At 45.2% G+C, this 17,101-nt stretch overlaps 1 protein-coding gene across 1 annotated transcript in view; it reads left to right on the forward strand.

The window, feature by feature from the left end:
- The first annotated feature begins 11,467 nt into the window (after positions 1-11,467).
- Positions 11,468-17,101, forward strand: part of ppp1r1b (protein phosphatase 1, regulatory (inhibitor) subunit 1B) — a 20,934-nt gene continuing 15,300 nt past the window's right edge. The window contains exon 1 of the mRNA XM_062533028.1: positions 11,468-12,046. Within this exon, the coding sequence (XP_062389012.1) occupies positions 11,927-12,046 (120 nt within the window). The 5' untranslated portion in view covers positions 11,468-11,926. The remainder of the gene's footprint in view (positions 12,047-17,101) is intronic.

A 17,101-nucleotide genomic window follows, 5' to 3' on the forward strand; every position in this document is an offset into this window, starting at 1 on the left:
GTGCGGCCAGACGGGACTGTGTGTGTATGTGTGTGCGCTCTCCGCGTGCTGAGAGAGAGAGAAAGAGAGAGTGGGAAAGAGAGAGTGGCATCGCTACCAGGCAGGGCGACATACCAGCCTCGATGCCAGGCCATATGGTTGGCACGTCACCGGCAGGAGCCATCACACGAGCCTCGGTTGATTGACACGCGCGTGCATTCGGAGAGATTGCCTTCCCGCGGGAGGAGGAGCTCGCCATCTGTCACTGCGCGCTCACACAGCCAGAAAGAGAGAATGCGAGAAAGACAGACTAGGGCTGAGATGGTGAGATGGAGTTAGATGGATAAAGAGAACGGACGGGGGAAACGGGCAAACCATTGGGCATAGATAATGGCAACATTCGGCCAAGTCAGATACCCGCTCAACCTATTTTGGACTGACTTCTTTTTACAAGCCAGCAAGCAAGTGGTAAAAGATAAAGTGATGGAGGAATGTGTGTGTGTGTGTGTGTGTGTGTGTGTGTGTGTGTGTGTGTGTGTGTGTATGTGTGTGTATGTGTGTGTGTGTGTGTATGTGTGTGTGTGTGTATGCGGGGTAGGTGGTGGGGGAGCCATTTCTGAGGCCTGTGAACAGAAGGTATATGATTTATTTATTTATCTCATTAAGTAAAATTATAATCTCTTGTTTGCGGGGGAGGAAAAACAATCAGAAATTCTGTGCAGGGTCTGTGGAGAAGACAGGCATTTTAAAATCAAGGCACTCGCCCTCAATAAAGAACGACAGAGGGAGAGAGAGGGAGGGATGAGCGAATGACAAAGAGAGAGAAATAGAACAGGAGGAAAGAAAACAACAGAGAGAGTAGGGAGAGGTTTATTTACAGATCACCACAAGCATATAGGAAAGCATCAGAGGAGTGCTATGGGTGTCTACTGGTTCACACCGACACACTGTCTTTGGAGTGAGGGGATGGAGGGGAATAGAAATGGGTGCCTTGGGCTGGGTGAACACCAAGGACCCAGGTGTGACTGTGTGTGTGTGTGTGTGTGTGGCGGGGGTTTGGGTGAATCTCCCGGGATGAGCTTGATGGCAATGCCAACAGTCTGGCATCCACTAGTCTGTGCACACCATGGACGGCTGAACTGTTGCAAACCCCCCCCCCCCCCCAAAAAAAATCAAACGCTTCTATTTTGACGTTAGCTTTGTGTAATATCTTCGATTTATGCGTGGAGTACTTCCCCTTTCCCTTTTAATGTCTTGTGTTTGAGTCCAGTTTCTTTCCGACATCAGGGGAAATATTAGCACAAATACAGGAGTAATCAGGCTGCCTCCGGAGGAGATGGGGGGAGATGGGGAGATGATCTGATCCCATGCCCAGTGTGAGCTCCCCCATCTGGGCCAGCTCTGCGCACAGACCCCCCTGTGGCTGGTTGATGTGTTAAATACAGGTTTGGGTCACCAGCAGAAGTGGTGCTGCTGGTAATGCTGAGTGTGTATGTTTATGTGTGTGTGTGTGTGTGTGTGTGCCTGTATGTTTATGCTACAGTGCGTGTTTGTTTAGGTGTATGTGTGTGTGTGTGTGTGTGTGTGTGTGTTTGTGTCTTTGAGAGTGTGTGCAGCCGCACCAGCGGGTACGGTAATCCTGGGCTCTCAGGAGAGCAGGCTGGCACGCAGACGGACAGGGTGGGCACCATACCCGCCTCCCTGGCACCACCTCAAACTCAGGCCAGACACAGGGGAGAACTGGGTACCCTTCTGCCAGCCAAAATCTGTTTGTGTGTGTGTGTGTGTGTGCGTGTGACTGTGCGCATGTTTATGGGTCTGTGTGTGTGTGTGTGTGTGTGTGTTAATGTGTGCCTGTGTATAGCTTTGTGTGTGTGCTTGTATGTGTTGCTTATTGTGCATGTACAGTATGTCTGAGTGCATGTGTGTGCGCGTGTGTGTGTGTGTATGTGTCTGTCTGCTCTGCCCTTATGTGACGTGCTGGATGAGATGGGGGGGGATGGGGTGTGAGAATCAGCAGGAGTGTGTGTTTTGTTTTAGCTGGCTGGCACAATAAGCAGAGGTCAAGTGCAGAAAGTGTGCGCGAGAGGATGGGAGATGGTTATCCAACCAATTAGGTGCCTTTGCCAAGATAACTAGCAAATGTCAACAGCCTCGCTTTAGCCTGTAGTTGCTAAATTAACATTTCTAGACAATTTTCTCACATACACACACACAGACACACACACACACACACGCACATGCACATGCACAGGCACACACACATCCTAATCCTGAGGCTGTATTTTCTTCACCTTGACACTGGTCTTCACTGACCCACTCACTTTCCCTGTCACACCCTCTGGTCTTGCATTTTTCTTCTTCTTAATCTCTAAATTGACCACTACTTCACCTTTTCTCTGCTTACCCTGTTCTTGTCCTTGGTCCCCCACTCCACCTACACACACACACACACACACACACACACACACACACACACACACACACACACAGACGCACAAGCATACGGCACAATGTAGACTCATGTTGTGGACAGACACACACATTCACACTCCCCAACCCCCCACCATCCAGACCCTCTCTCTCTCAGACCCCATCTGTACTGTGGTCGCTCCTGCAGCCCCCTCATTGCATATGCACAAATGCAAATGCCTATTAATTAATTACTGGACTAATTAGTGCAGTGCTATCTGCTATCTATAAATCAAGAGGAGAGGAGAGAGGGCCCTCACCAACGACTAGCATACCAGAGGGAGTGTCCGAGTGTCTGCATGCACGCGTGTGTGTGTGTGCATGTGTGTGTGCGTGTGTGTGTGTGTGTGTGTGTGTGTGTGTGTGCGTGTGTGTGTGTTTGCAGCACCTGTGCGTGTGTGTGTATGTGTGTATGCATTTAATTAGATAGAGCATGTTCAATCTGCAAAGGGATCTACTGTACAGTATGATAAGTGTATTATATGAATACAGTAATCACTTCTTCATCCATCATTTCCGTAAGCACTTTAGTGGAATTGTTATGCTAACATATCTGTAGGTCTCCGCCACCTTCCTTGTTATGGCAAAACATAATTGATACAGTATATGATAGAAGAATGGAGAATCATGTGCAAATAGATAATAATGGCTATATATAGTGACATTGATTTGTTTATTACTTGTGTAATGTGATTTAATTTGTGAAGCTCTCTTGATAAAGCATATTGTTAGACAGATACTAGACTCCAGTCTTGTGTAATTCTCGCCTACATGGTAGCATGTCAATAAAAGCTTGCGCGGCCCCGTCTGTAAATATTTCCACAGCACTGGTGTTTATGACGGCGGCTCAGTACAGCCTCGCCTGCCTTGGCAGCACCCTGTATTTGTTTTATGTGCGCTTGTAGGTGTGCCAGGCCCCCATCATAGGTGTCTGCGAAGATCTCCGGTCTGAAATATTTATTTCTCACGAGGGCCTAATTGCAGCTTCAGAGGACTCCACCTCTTGGTGTAGCACCGGGGATGGGTGCATGAGGAGAGAGGGAGAGAGAGGGAGGGGTGGGGTTGTGGTAGTTGGAAATGAGGGACAGAAAACAGAGAGACACGTCTGGCCTCTTGCTCACTTCCTCCCTCTCCTCTCTTTGGCCAGCCAGGGTGGTTGGAGCTATGGGGTTTTTGGTCTTTTAATTATAGTTATGCTGGATTAATTATGGCACCAGAACACACACACATACACACACACACACACACACACTCTCTCTCTCTCGCTCACATAGTCACACACTCAGGAGCAATAGCGACATGTATTATTGATGAATGAGCAATGAGTGCAGAGCTTTAGGGGAGAGCAGGGTAATTAAATCACTGCCCCTCTGCCTCTTCTCTCTCGTCTCCATCCTCTCAGCGATCCCTCCTTCCAACTCTTGGATCATCGTCCTCCTTTGTCAGATCTTTCTCTCGCTCGCCTCTCTCTCTCTCTCGCTCTCATCCTGCGCCTCCTCTTCCTCCTCGGCTTGTTCTTTCCTCCCTCCTCCTCTCCTTGTTCTCCCTTCACTCTGTTAAATGGATGGAACATGCGCATCAAGGGCTAGAGCTGAGGCTTTAGGTCAGATTTGCGGATTTCTCTTCACTAACTTTTTGAGCAGTTATCTAGCAGTAAGCAAGTACCTTGGATGTGTCGGTGGAGCACCGTAGTAAAACATCGACAGTCATCGACATTACATCTCCTGTAACGTATCTATATCTGGTACATTCTAGGACAAAATGTATAGCTGAATGGGTTTCATTATTCATCATAATGATGTTTGGCTCATCCATGAACATTTCATTAAAAAAAGAAAAAAAGTATGTAGCAATGATCCAATTTGCACGTATTTTTCAAAACTAAGATAAAGTGGATCCATCCTTAAAAATTGAGAAGGCTCAAGATTACATTGATTTGTCGTTTTAATTTTTCAGTTCATGAAATGGGAGGTCTCCCGGAAACTGCCTCACAGAATCCTTTTGTGGGAATGAGGGGTGTATTATAGGCCTATTGATAAGTATTTCTTACCCTGAGAGGACTATCAGTGTGTGAAACACTTGAATATTGGTTCACTTTGAAGCCAGTCGTGGACATGTGAAGTGTAATCACATCTATAACATCAACACCCTGCTCTCCAAGATGCACAATAGCAAAACAATGACTCACAATACTGAGTCATTATTGTGAATTATAGTGGTTTTACAAATAGATTTCAACTGGTGTGCATAGACCGCTCTGTTGAAACAATATTCATGAAATGTATTGTAATTCACATGGTGTTCAGTGTTGGCATTGCTTGTCATTGGCATGCAACACTTTCACTACACTAGCCATTTAATAGCCTATAGACAATTCAGTTGAAAAAGAATAAAGAAGAAATCACTGGGCCAAAATGTGTTTAAAAATGCCTGTGGAAAATAGTCACTTTAATAGCCTATGTTGCTGATCACTTTGCCTTTTCATTTCTTGGTAGGCAAGTTTTAGTAGCCTTAGCGCGAAAATTCTCGACATTTTACAACTAAATGATTATTTTCAAAAAATCAAATAGGCCTACCGATATGAAAAAATCCTGCAATTCGGTTTAGAATTCCTCACTTATACGGGAAAAGTTGACATTGCTTCGACGAAGCCTATTTGCAGTCGTTGGATGAGTTGATGGTGACAACTCTTAGAATAGAGCGACATCTTGTGGATGAATTGATAAGAGTATCCTACTGTTTCCCCCTTATTGTATTCCTTTAGTGTAAGGTCAGTTAGGCCTAATCAATTTAGGAAAGTAAAGCAAAGTTACCATTTTAGGAATTTCACATTCTACTATTTGGAGGCTTTTTTTTTTTAACCTTTTGCAGGAAGAAAACCGGTTAAATTGACGTCTGATGACTTGGTTATTGATTGCCTTCCTTTAGTTTAGTCCTATAGTCTATAGGCCTATCTACCACTGATATTTAGCAGCAGGCTATGTAGGCTAATCCATTTAGGCTACTTGCATGAATAAGTACATATTTTACGTATAGCGCACTTTACTACATTTAATCTTGTAGAATAAAGTTCATTTGAGACATTTGCGTTGTGAACACTTTAGAGGGCGCTCTACACTGATAGATACGAGCCATTTCGTGTGGTACACGCGAACACGTGCGGATACTGCATCGTAAACAAAGCGCCATAGTTATTTTTTATGGATAGACTAGTTGACAAAAGTAGTGTAGGCCTAACTGCTTTTAAAGTCGATGTAAAACACTGCTTTAAAATGTAGATTCACATAAAGGAAGTCTCTTATATTATTATTCTTAAATCTTATTCCAGATTGCCATTTGATGTAGGATTGATGTACGCCTGCAGATGATGCTATCAAGCAGTGGTCGTTGGGAGAACGCATTGTTCTTCATGATGGCACCTTACGTCAGCTGTCAGGAAATTGACGTAAATCCTTCAGTCCTATCATAATGGTTCTACATGTCCTTGTATCCTTGTATAATGTGCAATGTCACGGCACACATTTTTTTGTTTCAGTGTTGTGTGTGCTTTTTTCAATAATAGTCATATAAGTTGTGTCTGTGTTTGAGCCCTTGCATTTGAAGTTGTAGCCTAGGTAGGCCTATGTTATGTAAATACAAAGACATAAAGATAACATAATGATTGTTGTTTCCGTCATAGGGCTATCACTGAAATAAAGGCCACAGAAGGGGGAGGAAAATGTAGAGAAGTACGTGCACACAAAATCATGACCTTCAACTTTGCCTGGAATGAGTTGATGTCAGTAATGAGATACAGCTCCCACTGCTAATGTGAAAGTGCCGCATAGCAGTGTAGCATTTCGGCTGTCGGCTCTTGTGTGGTTGTTTTTCTGCTCTTCCTTCTGGCCCGTCCTGCCATCTCCCAGGGAGACGCTGCCCACCGAGGGGAGCCACAGACAGATGTGGCCAAACATGCCATGGTAAAGGTCAGTGGGAAGGCATGCCAGGCCTCTGCTCCTCAGCCATGCCAACGTCCGGAACGGACTTATCTCAGAGGGGCACACACATTGTATCATCTGTGCCACTGTTAACAACAGAGGGAAATCCTGTTTGGGACAGTGATCTGACTGTGTCCAGTAGTTCTGTGATACACTTGTGTACATGTATGTCAGATCATAGACACACACACACACACACACACACACACACACACACACACACACACACACACACACACACACACACACACACACACACACACACACACACACACTTTTCACGTCCATGCAGTCAGACAGTGGCCTAGACACACATGAATGCCGTTGCCTCGTGTAATCTCTGTGCCTCTTCTTCCCCCTTTACACACTTGTTTATTTGGTTCCTTCCTCTGTCTGCTGCCCTCCCTCTCTCGCGCCACCCCCCTCTGGATTATCCCATCATTCCGTGAGTGTGGGACTGTTGTTCTAACACATTCCAGATGGATCTTAGGTTAGGCAAAAGAGCTGCTGCTCGCAACTGAACACGGCTATAATAACAGTCATTACAACCCCTGTAATCCCCCTGTGTGTTAGTGTGTGCGTGCGTGCATGTGTGTTTGTGTGTGCGTGTGTGTGTGTGCATGTGTTTGTGTGTGCGTGCATGTGTGTGTTCGTGCGTACATGCATGTGTGTGTGTTAGGTTAGGTTAGGTTTCTTTATTAGTCTCCAATCTCATGTTTACCAATGAGTTAGGTCTGTATGTACATTAAATCACATTCATACTGTATACACCCTGATCTCTCCAGCCTGTGAGAACCCAATCACTGTGTATGTAGACACTAATAGTGAACCCAGTCACTGTGTATGTAGACACTAATAGTGAACCCAGTCACTGTGTATGTAGACACTAAGAGTGAACCCAATCACTGTGTATGTAGACACTATAGTGAACCCAATCACTGTGTATGTAGACAGTACAAGTGAACCCAATTACTGTGTATGTAGACACTAAGAGTGAACCCAATCACTGTGTATGTAGACACTAAGAGTGAACCCAATCACTGTGTATGTAGACACTAAGAGTGAACCCAATCACTGTGTATGTAGACACTAAGAGTGAACCCAATCACTGTGTATGTAGACACTAAGAGTGAACCCAATCACTGTGTATGTAGACACTAAGAGTGAACCCAATCACTGCGTATGTAGACACTATAGTGAACCCAATCACTGTGTATGTAGACACTATAGTGAACCCAATCACTGTGTATGTAGACACTATAGTGAACCCAATCACGGTGTATGTAGACACTAAGAGTGAACCCAATCACGGTGTATGTAGACACTAAGAGTGAACCCAATCACTGTGTATGTAGACAGTATAGTGAACCCAATCACTGTGTATGTAGACACTATAGTGAACCCAATCACGGTGTATGTAGACAGTACAAGTGAACCCAATTACTGTGTATGTAGACACTAGTGAACCCAATTACTGTGTATGTAGACACTAGTGAACCCAATCACTGTGTATGTAGACACTATAGTGAATAGTGGTGGGGGAAAAAATCGATTCTGTTCAGTATCGCGATATTTTGTGCACACAATTAAATCGATACTTGTAGCTCAAAGTATCGCAATACTTAATTATATAATTTAATTATCCATTTTGCTTTTATTTGAGTCGAGTTTACTCAGGGTTTACTCTGATCACATTAAATTAGCTTATTACGCTTATAAGGGGGGCACGTGTTGTGTTGTTTCATTGTGCATTCAACAGCAATAATAAATGAAAATGGCTTCACAATCACAACCTGTTATACACGACACTCGACACTTCTTTCACATCAAAAAAAGTGGGTGTATTTTGGTTTTGAACAAAAAGTGAATAGTAAGGACCTTGACATGCACCATGCCATTGCAAAGTGAGTTGAACAGTGTTATTTTCCTAATTTTTTGTAATGACTTAGAATAATATGAGAGACATGAATAGCAATATATCGCAAAATCGAATTGCAATACTTGGTGTATCGCAATATGTTAAGAATCGCAATATTATCGAATTGTGGCCCAAATATCGCAATAGTATCGAATCTTAATTTTTTTGCCAATTCCCACCCCTAATAGTGAACCCAGTCACTGTGTATGTAGACACTATAGTGAACCCAATCACGGTGTATGTAGACAGTATAGTGAACCCAATCACTGTGTATGTAGACACTAGTTTGAACTCAATCACTGTGTATGTAGACACTATAGTGAACCCAATCACGGTGTATGTAGACAGTATAGTGAACCCAATCACTGTGTATGTAGACACTAGTTTGAACTCAATCACTGTGTATGTAGACACTAAGAGTGAACCCAATCACGGTGTATGTAGACAGTATAGTGAACCCAATCACTGTGTATGTAGACACTAGTTTGAACTCAATCACGGTGTATGTAGACACTAAGAGTGAACCCAATCACGGTGTATGTAGACAGTATAGTGAACCCAATCACTGTGTATGTAGACACTATAGTGAACCCAATCACTGTGTATGTAGACAGTACAAGTGAACCCAATCACTGTGTATGTAGACAGTACAAGTGAACCCAATCAATGTGTATGTAGACAGTACAAGTGAACCCAATTACTGTGTATGTACTATGTAGACACTATAGTGAACCCAATCACTGTGTATGTAGACATTACAAGTGAACCTAATTGTTGTGTCCATGTGGACGTGTTGTTGCCCCATGCTCCTGAGTGAGGGAATAAAGCAGGCCTTGTCTGGTCCCCCCTGCTCCGCTCCTAACACAGCTGACCGCAGAGTGCATTCCTTGCTTTTATCTCCCGCTCAGTCAGCATGGCGAGGCCTTCCTGACAAAGGGATGTCCTTGGGATATGAATACCTCGATCTAGAGAGACTGTCTTTTTGTGTGTGTGTGTGTGTGTGTGTGTGTGTGTGTGTGTGTGTGTTGGGGGATGTTGTCCTGTCATGTGTGGGATGTTCTCCGAGACACAAAGCGAGCTGCAGGGTGATCTCATGTGAGCCGTGGGTACGCACTCGCCCCAAATGTGGCCCAACGTGGCGCTGCTGACGTCTCGTCTCTCTCATGTTTTTCGCCCATGCGTTTCAAAGTGGCGCGGGGCTCAAGTGAGCGGGTCCGGCATTGGCACTTCAAAACCACGGAGGGTGTGAGGGGATTGAGGGGGTTAGAGAGCGGCACAGGAGAGGGATGAGCAGGGACCTGCCCTGAGTTTGAGGCTCTGCTTGGTTTGAGTGGAGTGGGGTGGGGGAGTACGTGTGTGAAGACTGGGATTTCATTTTGATCCTGATTTAATGGAGACCACAGATGGCTGTGATTACGGCTGGGAATACACCTGGGCTCAACTTGTCTGCATTTGTGTGTGTGTGTGTGTGTGTGTGTGTGTGTGTGTGTGTGTGTGTGAGAGAGAGAGAGAGAGAGAGAGAGAGAGAGAGAGAGAGAGAGAGAGAGAGAGAGAGAGAGAGAGAGAGAGAGAGAGAGAGAGAGAGAGAGAGAGAGAGAGAGAGAGAGAGAGAGAGAGAGAGAGAGAGAGAGAGAGAGCAGAGGCAGAGGCAGAGGCAGACAGAGAGATAGGTGGAGAGTTAGATGGATGAACCAGCTACCAAAGCTGACAGAAGCCATCTTGGCGGTTGTGTACTGTAGGTCTAGGGCCAGCAGCACACTTGCTCAGCTCAACTCAGTTCTCCACAGTCTTAAGTTACTAACCCACTCTGTCATTGGAGCTGCTTGGCACTGTGTACTGTGACAAGACTTTCTCAGAGCAAGGGGCTGATGTCCACATCTATATTAAGGTGTATGACATAATATGTCAGAAGTTGCTATGTTTACGGAACTGTATGTTCTTTCACTGAAACATTTCCTAATTAAATTCCCTGTATTTGTGTAATGGGTATTTGAGTAAGTCATTGTATCGCTCTTATTAATGGAAGCTGTTTATCACCATGCACTGTGGTCTACCACTGTGTCCCACTGTTATCTGTAGCTGTAAACACAAACTAATAATTTTGCCACCATAATCTCTGGATCTGACAGGCTGTCATATTTCATTTTGGTCATCAGCCAAATCTGATTTCCTGTGACCCCTTTGTGACACGCTCAGTGTCCTGCTGTCTCATTGGCCAATTCCACCCTCTCCCTACTTGTTTATATGTAGCAGATTCTACCTGGCTATGACCCTGTTGCTGATTGGCTACTCTTTCTCCCTCAATCCAATGAAAGTGAATTATAAACAGTGTACAGCGCAACCTCAACCGTATGCTCAACCTGATAGGGGGCAAGAGCTGTTCACAGTTCCCCAGCTCAGGTCTCAAATGCTTGCACTGTAAATACTAGCACTTCAGAAGGCAGCACACAGGCAGGGAGGGCTGTTGGTTGCTACATTCAACTCACTTTTTGCCGTCTCTCTCCTTCTCTGTCTTTTTTTGTCATCTGTATCTTTCCTGTCATTCTCTTCTGATCTTTACCCTGTTTACTCTCTGACCGCTTGTCTCTCCCTCCCCCTTGCTCTTTCTCCTCCTCTCCCTCTCCCTCTCCCTCTCCCTCTCCCTCTCCCTCTCTCCCTCTCTCTCTCTCCCTCTCCCTCTCCCTCTCTCCCTCTCCCTCTCCCTCTCTCTCCCTCTCTCTCTCTCATTCTAAATCTCTCATTCACAAATAGAGGCCAAAAGAGGCTCAACAGACGGGATGGGATTATCTTTTTTTTTCTGATTACAAATCAAACACAGCACAAGGGCGCATGCCCACACGGCCGGGCAGACACAAACACCCAAACACACACACACACACACACACACACACACACACAGACACTCGCTCACCCACGCAGGATTCCGTATCCCCCGTCCTCTCTCTCTCTCTGTCCTCTATCTTTCTCTCTCTCTCTCGCCCAGTTTCTCCTCCCCTCCTCTGTGTCCCCGCCCCTCTACCCAGCTGAAGGGACGTCCTCATTCACTCTGCCTGCACAGGTTCTCAACGAGAGGGAGGGACAGAGAGAGAGAGAGAGAGAGAGAGAGAGAGAGAGAGAGGCAGAGAAGAAGGGAGGAGAGATAGAGGGATCAAGATAAACACACTACACTGCAGAGCAGAGCTGAGCTGAGTGGACTACTGGACACGGACAAAGAGAGAGAGAGAGAGAGAGAGAGAGAGAGGGAGAGACAAAAGTACAGATTAAAGAAAGGAAGTAGAGAGAAAGAGGGGAGAGGGTGGAGAGGAGGAGAGAGAGAAAGACCATTTGGCAGTTAAGACAAAAAACGAGAGAGTGAGAAGGACAGCAAGAGAGGACCAGGGGGAGACGCAGTAGCAGTGCTGTGTCCGTAGTGGGTGTGTGTGTGGGTGTGTGTGGGTGTGTGTGTGTGAGTGAGAGAGAGAGAGACTGAGTGAGTGTGTGTGTGTATGTGAGTGAGTGAGTGTGTGCTTGTGTGTGTGTGTGTGGGTGTATGTGATAGGGAGATTGGGGAGAGCTGTAGTGTTGACCTGGGGCCAGGTGAATGATGGAACCCACGGCGGCAGCACCTGAGGTGGCGTCCGAGCCCAAGGAGAGGCGGAAGATCCAGTTCGCCGTGGAGGCCACTGAGCCCACCCAGCTGGACCCACGGCAGGTCGAGATGGTAGGTGCCACGGGTGTGTGTGTGTGTGTGTGTGTGTGACCGTCAGCGTGTGTGAGAGATGTTCCATGAAGGAATAGGTGTATGTAGGATAGTGATCTCTGTGTGGGTACTGCAATTTCTCTGTGTGTGTAACAAAGGTGTGATTTGTCATAAATGCTAGTGCTGTTTTGTGTGCCTTTGGGTGTGTGAGAAAGAGAGCGAGAGTGAGAGAGAGTGTGTGTGTGTGTGTGTGTGTGTGTGTGTGTTCTGCAAACATGCACCATAACCCTGCATTGTGACACAGTGAGGCAGGAGTTAAACTTATATATCACTTAGTTGACCTGAACTCTAATCTGCTTTTATCTCACGGGTTTCATACAAATAGCAAAGCAGTGTGTGTGAGTGAGTGTGTGTGTGTGTGTGTGTGTGTGTGTGTGTGTGTGGCTGTTTTCCCAATATTCCAAACTGTCCCCAACTTCAAAAAGACAAATGGAGAACTGGCTGGCAATCAAGTTAATCATTACAGTATTGGCTGGTGTCTGTTTCTCTCTGCCTTTGGGACTGTCTACTTTGCCCTCCTCTCTTCTGTCTGTCTGTCTGTCTCTCTCTCATCTCATCCACACTCAGGTGTGCATCCAGCCACCTGCGCAGGTTTGTGCCAGTGCGTGTGTGTGTGTGTGTGTGTGTGTGTGTGTGTGTGTGTGTAGCTCTGGTCTGGGATGGGCCCGTGCTTAGCTGTACCAGCTCCCCAGTTTGTGTTTAAGGTTTATTTTAGTCCGGGAGAAAGTGGGTCAAAGTCGCCTCCGGATACTGGTGGGGCTTGTGTGATCCAGGCCAACCCGTCACTCTCTGGAGGAGGAAGAGGAGGAGGAGGAGAAGAAGAGGTTGAGGCGAAGAAGAAAGAGAGGTTGAGGGGAGGAGAAGAGGCGAGTGGAGGATAGGAGAATGAGTAGAAGTGGGATGGTGTGCTAGAGGGAGAGGAGAAGCTGTAGAAGGCCTAATGAATGACACAAGTGTCTGATGCACTTGACGGCTTCAGGCTGCTAATAGAGCAAATGACAGCTGTAATTTAGCTCTGCCACCAACCCCACCCTCATCAGCGTTGATCTCTATGTCCTCCTCACAAGCTTGCACTTCCTTTTCACAGAGGAAATGGTTGCTAAATATCTGTTTGTCTGTTTTGCACCTACAAGTGTGTGTGTGTGTGTGTGTGTGTGTGTGTGTGTGTGTGTGTGTGTGTGTGTGTGTGTGTGTGTGTGTGTGTGTGTGTGTGTGTGTGTGTGTGTGTGTGTGTGTGTGTGTGTGTGTGTGTGTGTGTGTGTGTGTGTGTGTGTGTGTGTGTGTGAAAGAAATGTCAAGTGGTTCCAGATATGCTGGGTCTGTGTATGGAAATAGTAGTTTTGTGTGCAATAATGAGAGTTAAAGTCTGGTGCCTGTGTAGTACTAGGTCCATATAGTCAATCTTCCTTGCTTAAAGCAACAGCTGGCCACCTTTAATGAAGAGATGAAAACAGTTAGTACTGAAGGCATGACAAACATCTACAAAGACCTTGACAGAGAGGGATAGTATGGTGACATTACACACTTCAGAATGTTGTTGTTGTATGCATTTGTAAAGGTCACATTATCTGTGTGAATCACTCTTCACCTTGCTTTGGGAAAAGCAGAGAAAAGATGGGTAGTTTCACAATCAGGATAAGACCTTAGTTTCATAATACCTAACAATTATAGCCTGGCCTCGCCCACCCAGATCTCGTTTCAGGGAGATGCTAGTCTGGAACACCATTATTCACTAAGGTTTCCGTTCATCGTAGGTAGGCAGGTAGGGCCAATCAGCCATGAGCGGGGATGTCACCATAGTTTTGAAATGGAAAGTGGCTGTGGTAAACGGTAATAGCAACGCCTGCCAAAATCCAGAATTGCAGTCAGATGAAGGTGTACATTCATTTACAATAAGAGTAGGCCTACTTACATTGTGTCCGGACTGCTGATGCTATTTGTTGTCAGTTTGTAAAGTTTCGGTGAAGTAGGAATTAACATTATGAATCCCTGATCAGTGTGATTGGTTAGGCTGGGCCAATGATTTCAAAGTTAACACTATGTCAATGCCCGTCACCATGCTAGTGTTGGAAAGGTTTCATAATCGTGGGTTTTAACCAGGACATAACAATTAGTCCTTCTTGAAATGTATTTTTTGTTCTGTTGAAGGTTGAAAAATGTGTTTATCTGTTGAAGGATAAAAAAAATCCAGAACTTCCTCATCATACTTGTAATGCTATAGGTTTGTTGGGGTAGACATCCGAAACAAATGCAGGTGTTTGCCATCAGATTTAGGTAAAATATAATAAACATAATTTAAGTAGGCCTAAGACTAGTTAAGTAAGTTGTATCACTATATCAGGGCCGGTTCTAGCCAACTACATTTGGGTGGGCTGGTATAAATTTTGGTTAGGCAACACAGCAAAGTGGTACCCTGGAAAAAAAAAAAAAAAAATTGTGCGAGCACAATTTGAACTTGCTCAGCGAGTCACTCTGGCAATCAGTAATGAAACTCATTACCCATGCCGTTGGAGCCAAGCTGCACCAATCACATACTGTATGTGATATAGTTGGGTCAGAAGTAAGCTAAATGGATGACGACAGTGCAAAACCGACAGTGCAGTAAACATTGTCATGGTGTTATCCAATTGCGTGCAGTGATATTTTCAACTGCATGCTTGGTGCCGTCCCTTGAGTTGGGCCATTTTCATTACTCATAGTCAGACCCTAAATCTTTCTAGATTTGGGCCTGGATTTCCAGGCTAGCAAAGCGTTCAAATTGGATCAAAATTGACAAACATAAAATGCAAACACAAAAAAAAGAAGTACGACCTAACTCAAGTTGCTGCAGTCAACAGCAAGGGATGGGCAGTATTTCTGCTACATGTATTTAAAATTAGTATTTCAAATGCAAAATAGTATTTTGTCATCTGTATTTTATTTTGTTTAAGAAAATGGATTTGAATTTTGTATCAAAGTACTTAAGATGTGTGTATCTTTCAGTTTAAATACTGGCAAATATTTTTGGTAAAACCAATAGCCTACTTTTGGTGATGTGATAACATCATAGTGTAGCCTCTGACTGTGATCATATTATTGAGATTCAGGAAGATGATTCAGTGCAAGATGAGTGATCACACGTATAATACACTCCCCATACCCACCTCAGGTTCCTTGAGAACTTTAATGATCAATTTCTTGAGAACTTTCATCATGTGAGTTATGTGGTTGCCCTTTGAAATTGCTCAGCCTGGACTTGCACTGACAAGTTCAACTTTTTGAATGCACCTCAGATACAGTATTTCGGCTATGAGATGCACAGGCATAGTTGATCTGTTGACCTGTTTGCAGGTCATGGCTTAGACCACTCTGGCCCTGCACTATACTGTTCTTTTATTTCATTATAGAATATAAGTTGGAGTGGACCAAAGCTGTTTGATGGCAAACCTTCAACTACAGAAGTTTTTATGATGTTCAAATTGTATCTGGACATGTTTGAGGTATGCAGACATGTGTGGATAATGTCAAAAGCTTACCCTGGTTGTGAAACAACCCAGACATTGTTGCACTGCCATGGCATTTCCCTGGTATGTTTCAGGTCTGCTGAGTAACCTGTTACAGGGAAAGTAAACACGAGGTGAATACAATGAACTTCACTTGAGCATTGTGAACAAAGTTTCTCATGAAAAACCCTCTCTTCAGATGCACCAACAGCCTTCTCTGCATCTTCATAACCAGTGCAGAAAAGGAATTCAGAGCACTTAAAAGGACTGACTGTGTTAGTGACCGGCTGTATGGGGGATTTTCCCTGTGGTTTGGCTGGGCCAAAAGGACACAATAGTAGCCTGTAGACAACCACATGAAAATGTACCTGAAACTGGGGTGAGGAGGATGATCAGACTGTTTGGTGTGTTGAATGTGAGGCCTCTAAACCGATCTGATGACCTCTGAGCTGAGGTCAGTATGCAAGGTATTTGTCCACAGCTCGGGGGGTAGTCTGGGGATTGTGGCCTTGAGTGTCCCAGACTCCGATTTGCCAGATAGAGTCCTGTAGGAAGTCCCTTTAGGGGTAACATCCATCACAGAATTCCAGACTCTTCTTGGCCGTGAGCTAAGGTTCAGAGGGCATTCTGGTAGCTGTGTAGTGTACCAATGCCCTACTAAGGTACTCTGTGTAAGAAACACTTGGATCATACATCATAGTGGAAGCATAGATGGAACTATTCCCAGCTACAGCATGGACAAGTGTATACCTGTATAGGGTTATAGGGTTACCTATGGGAATACATTAAATGGAGGAGAATACTGCTGTTTACATTCAAAATGCTTATCTTCGAGTGTTGTAGATTTTGTAGTGGCGTGTGTGTGTGTGTGTGTGTGTGTGTGTGTGTGTGTGTGTGTGTGTGTGCGTGCGTGTGTGCACTTGCAGATGTGTTCATGCACACGTAAGTGGCATCCCTGGGGATATGAGAGTGGGTTCACCTTAAACACCCCCTTGTGTACACACGCACACACACGCACACACTCCAACAAGCGGCCCTCTCACACCACAGACGGCCTAATGTGATTATTGCAAATGATTTAATGGCACCAAACAACCGTAGATAGAAGGCTTGAGATGAAACGCTATCTCCCTCAGCACCATTGCCATAGAACAGATCTGAAAGAAAGTCAAGTGCCGCTCTGTGCTTTCCATTCCATTAACTCCCCCACCTTAAATTGGCCTGGCAATCAATGGTTAAGGGTTGCACTGCTGTATGAGTTTATGCCCACAGCTTTATGCCTCACTCTCTCACTCACTCACTCTCTCACTCTCTCTCTCTCACTCTCTCACTCTCTCACTCTCTCACTCACTCACTCACGCACGCACTCACTCTCTCACTCATTCACTCACTCACTCATTCACTCACTCACTCACTCACTCTCACTCTCTCACTCACTCACTCACTCACTCACTCACTCACTCACACACGCACGCACGCACGCACGCACGCACGCACGCACGCACGCACGCACGCACGCACTCACTCACTCACT

The sequence above is a fragment of the Sardina pilchardus genome, chromosome 3, assembly GCF_963854185.1.
Source record: "Sardina pilchardus chromosome 3, fSarPil1.1, whole genome shotgun sequence".
In the NCBI taxonomy this organism is placed as follows: Eukaryota; Metazoa; Chordata; class Actinopteri; order Clupeiformes; family Clupeidae; genus Sardina; species Sardina pilchardus.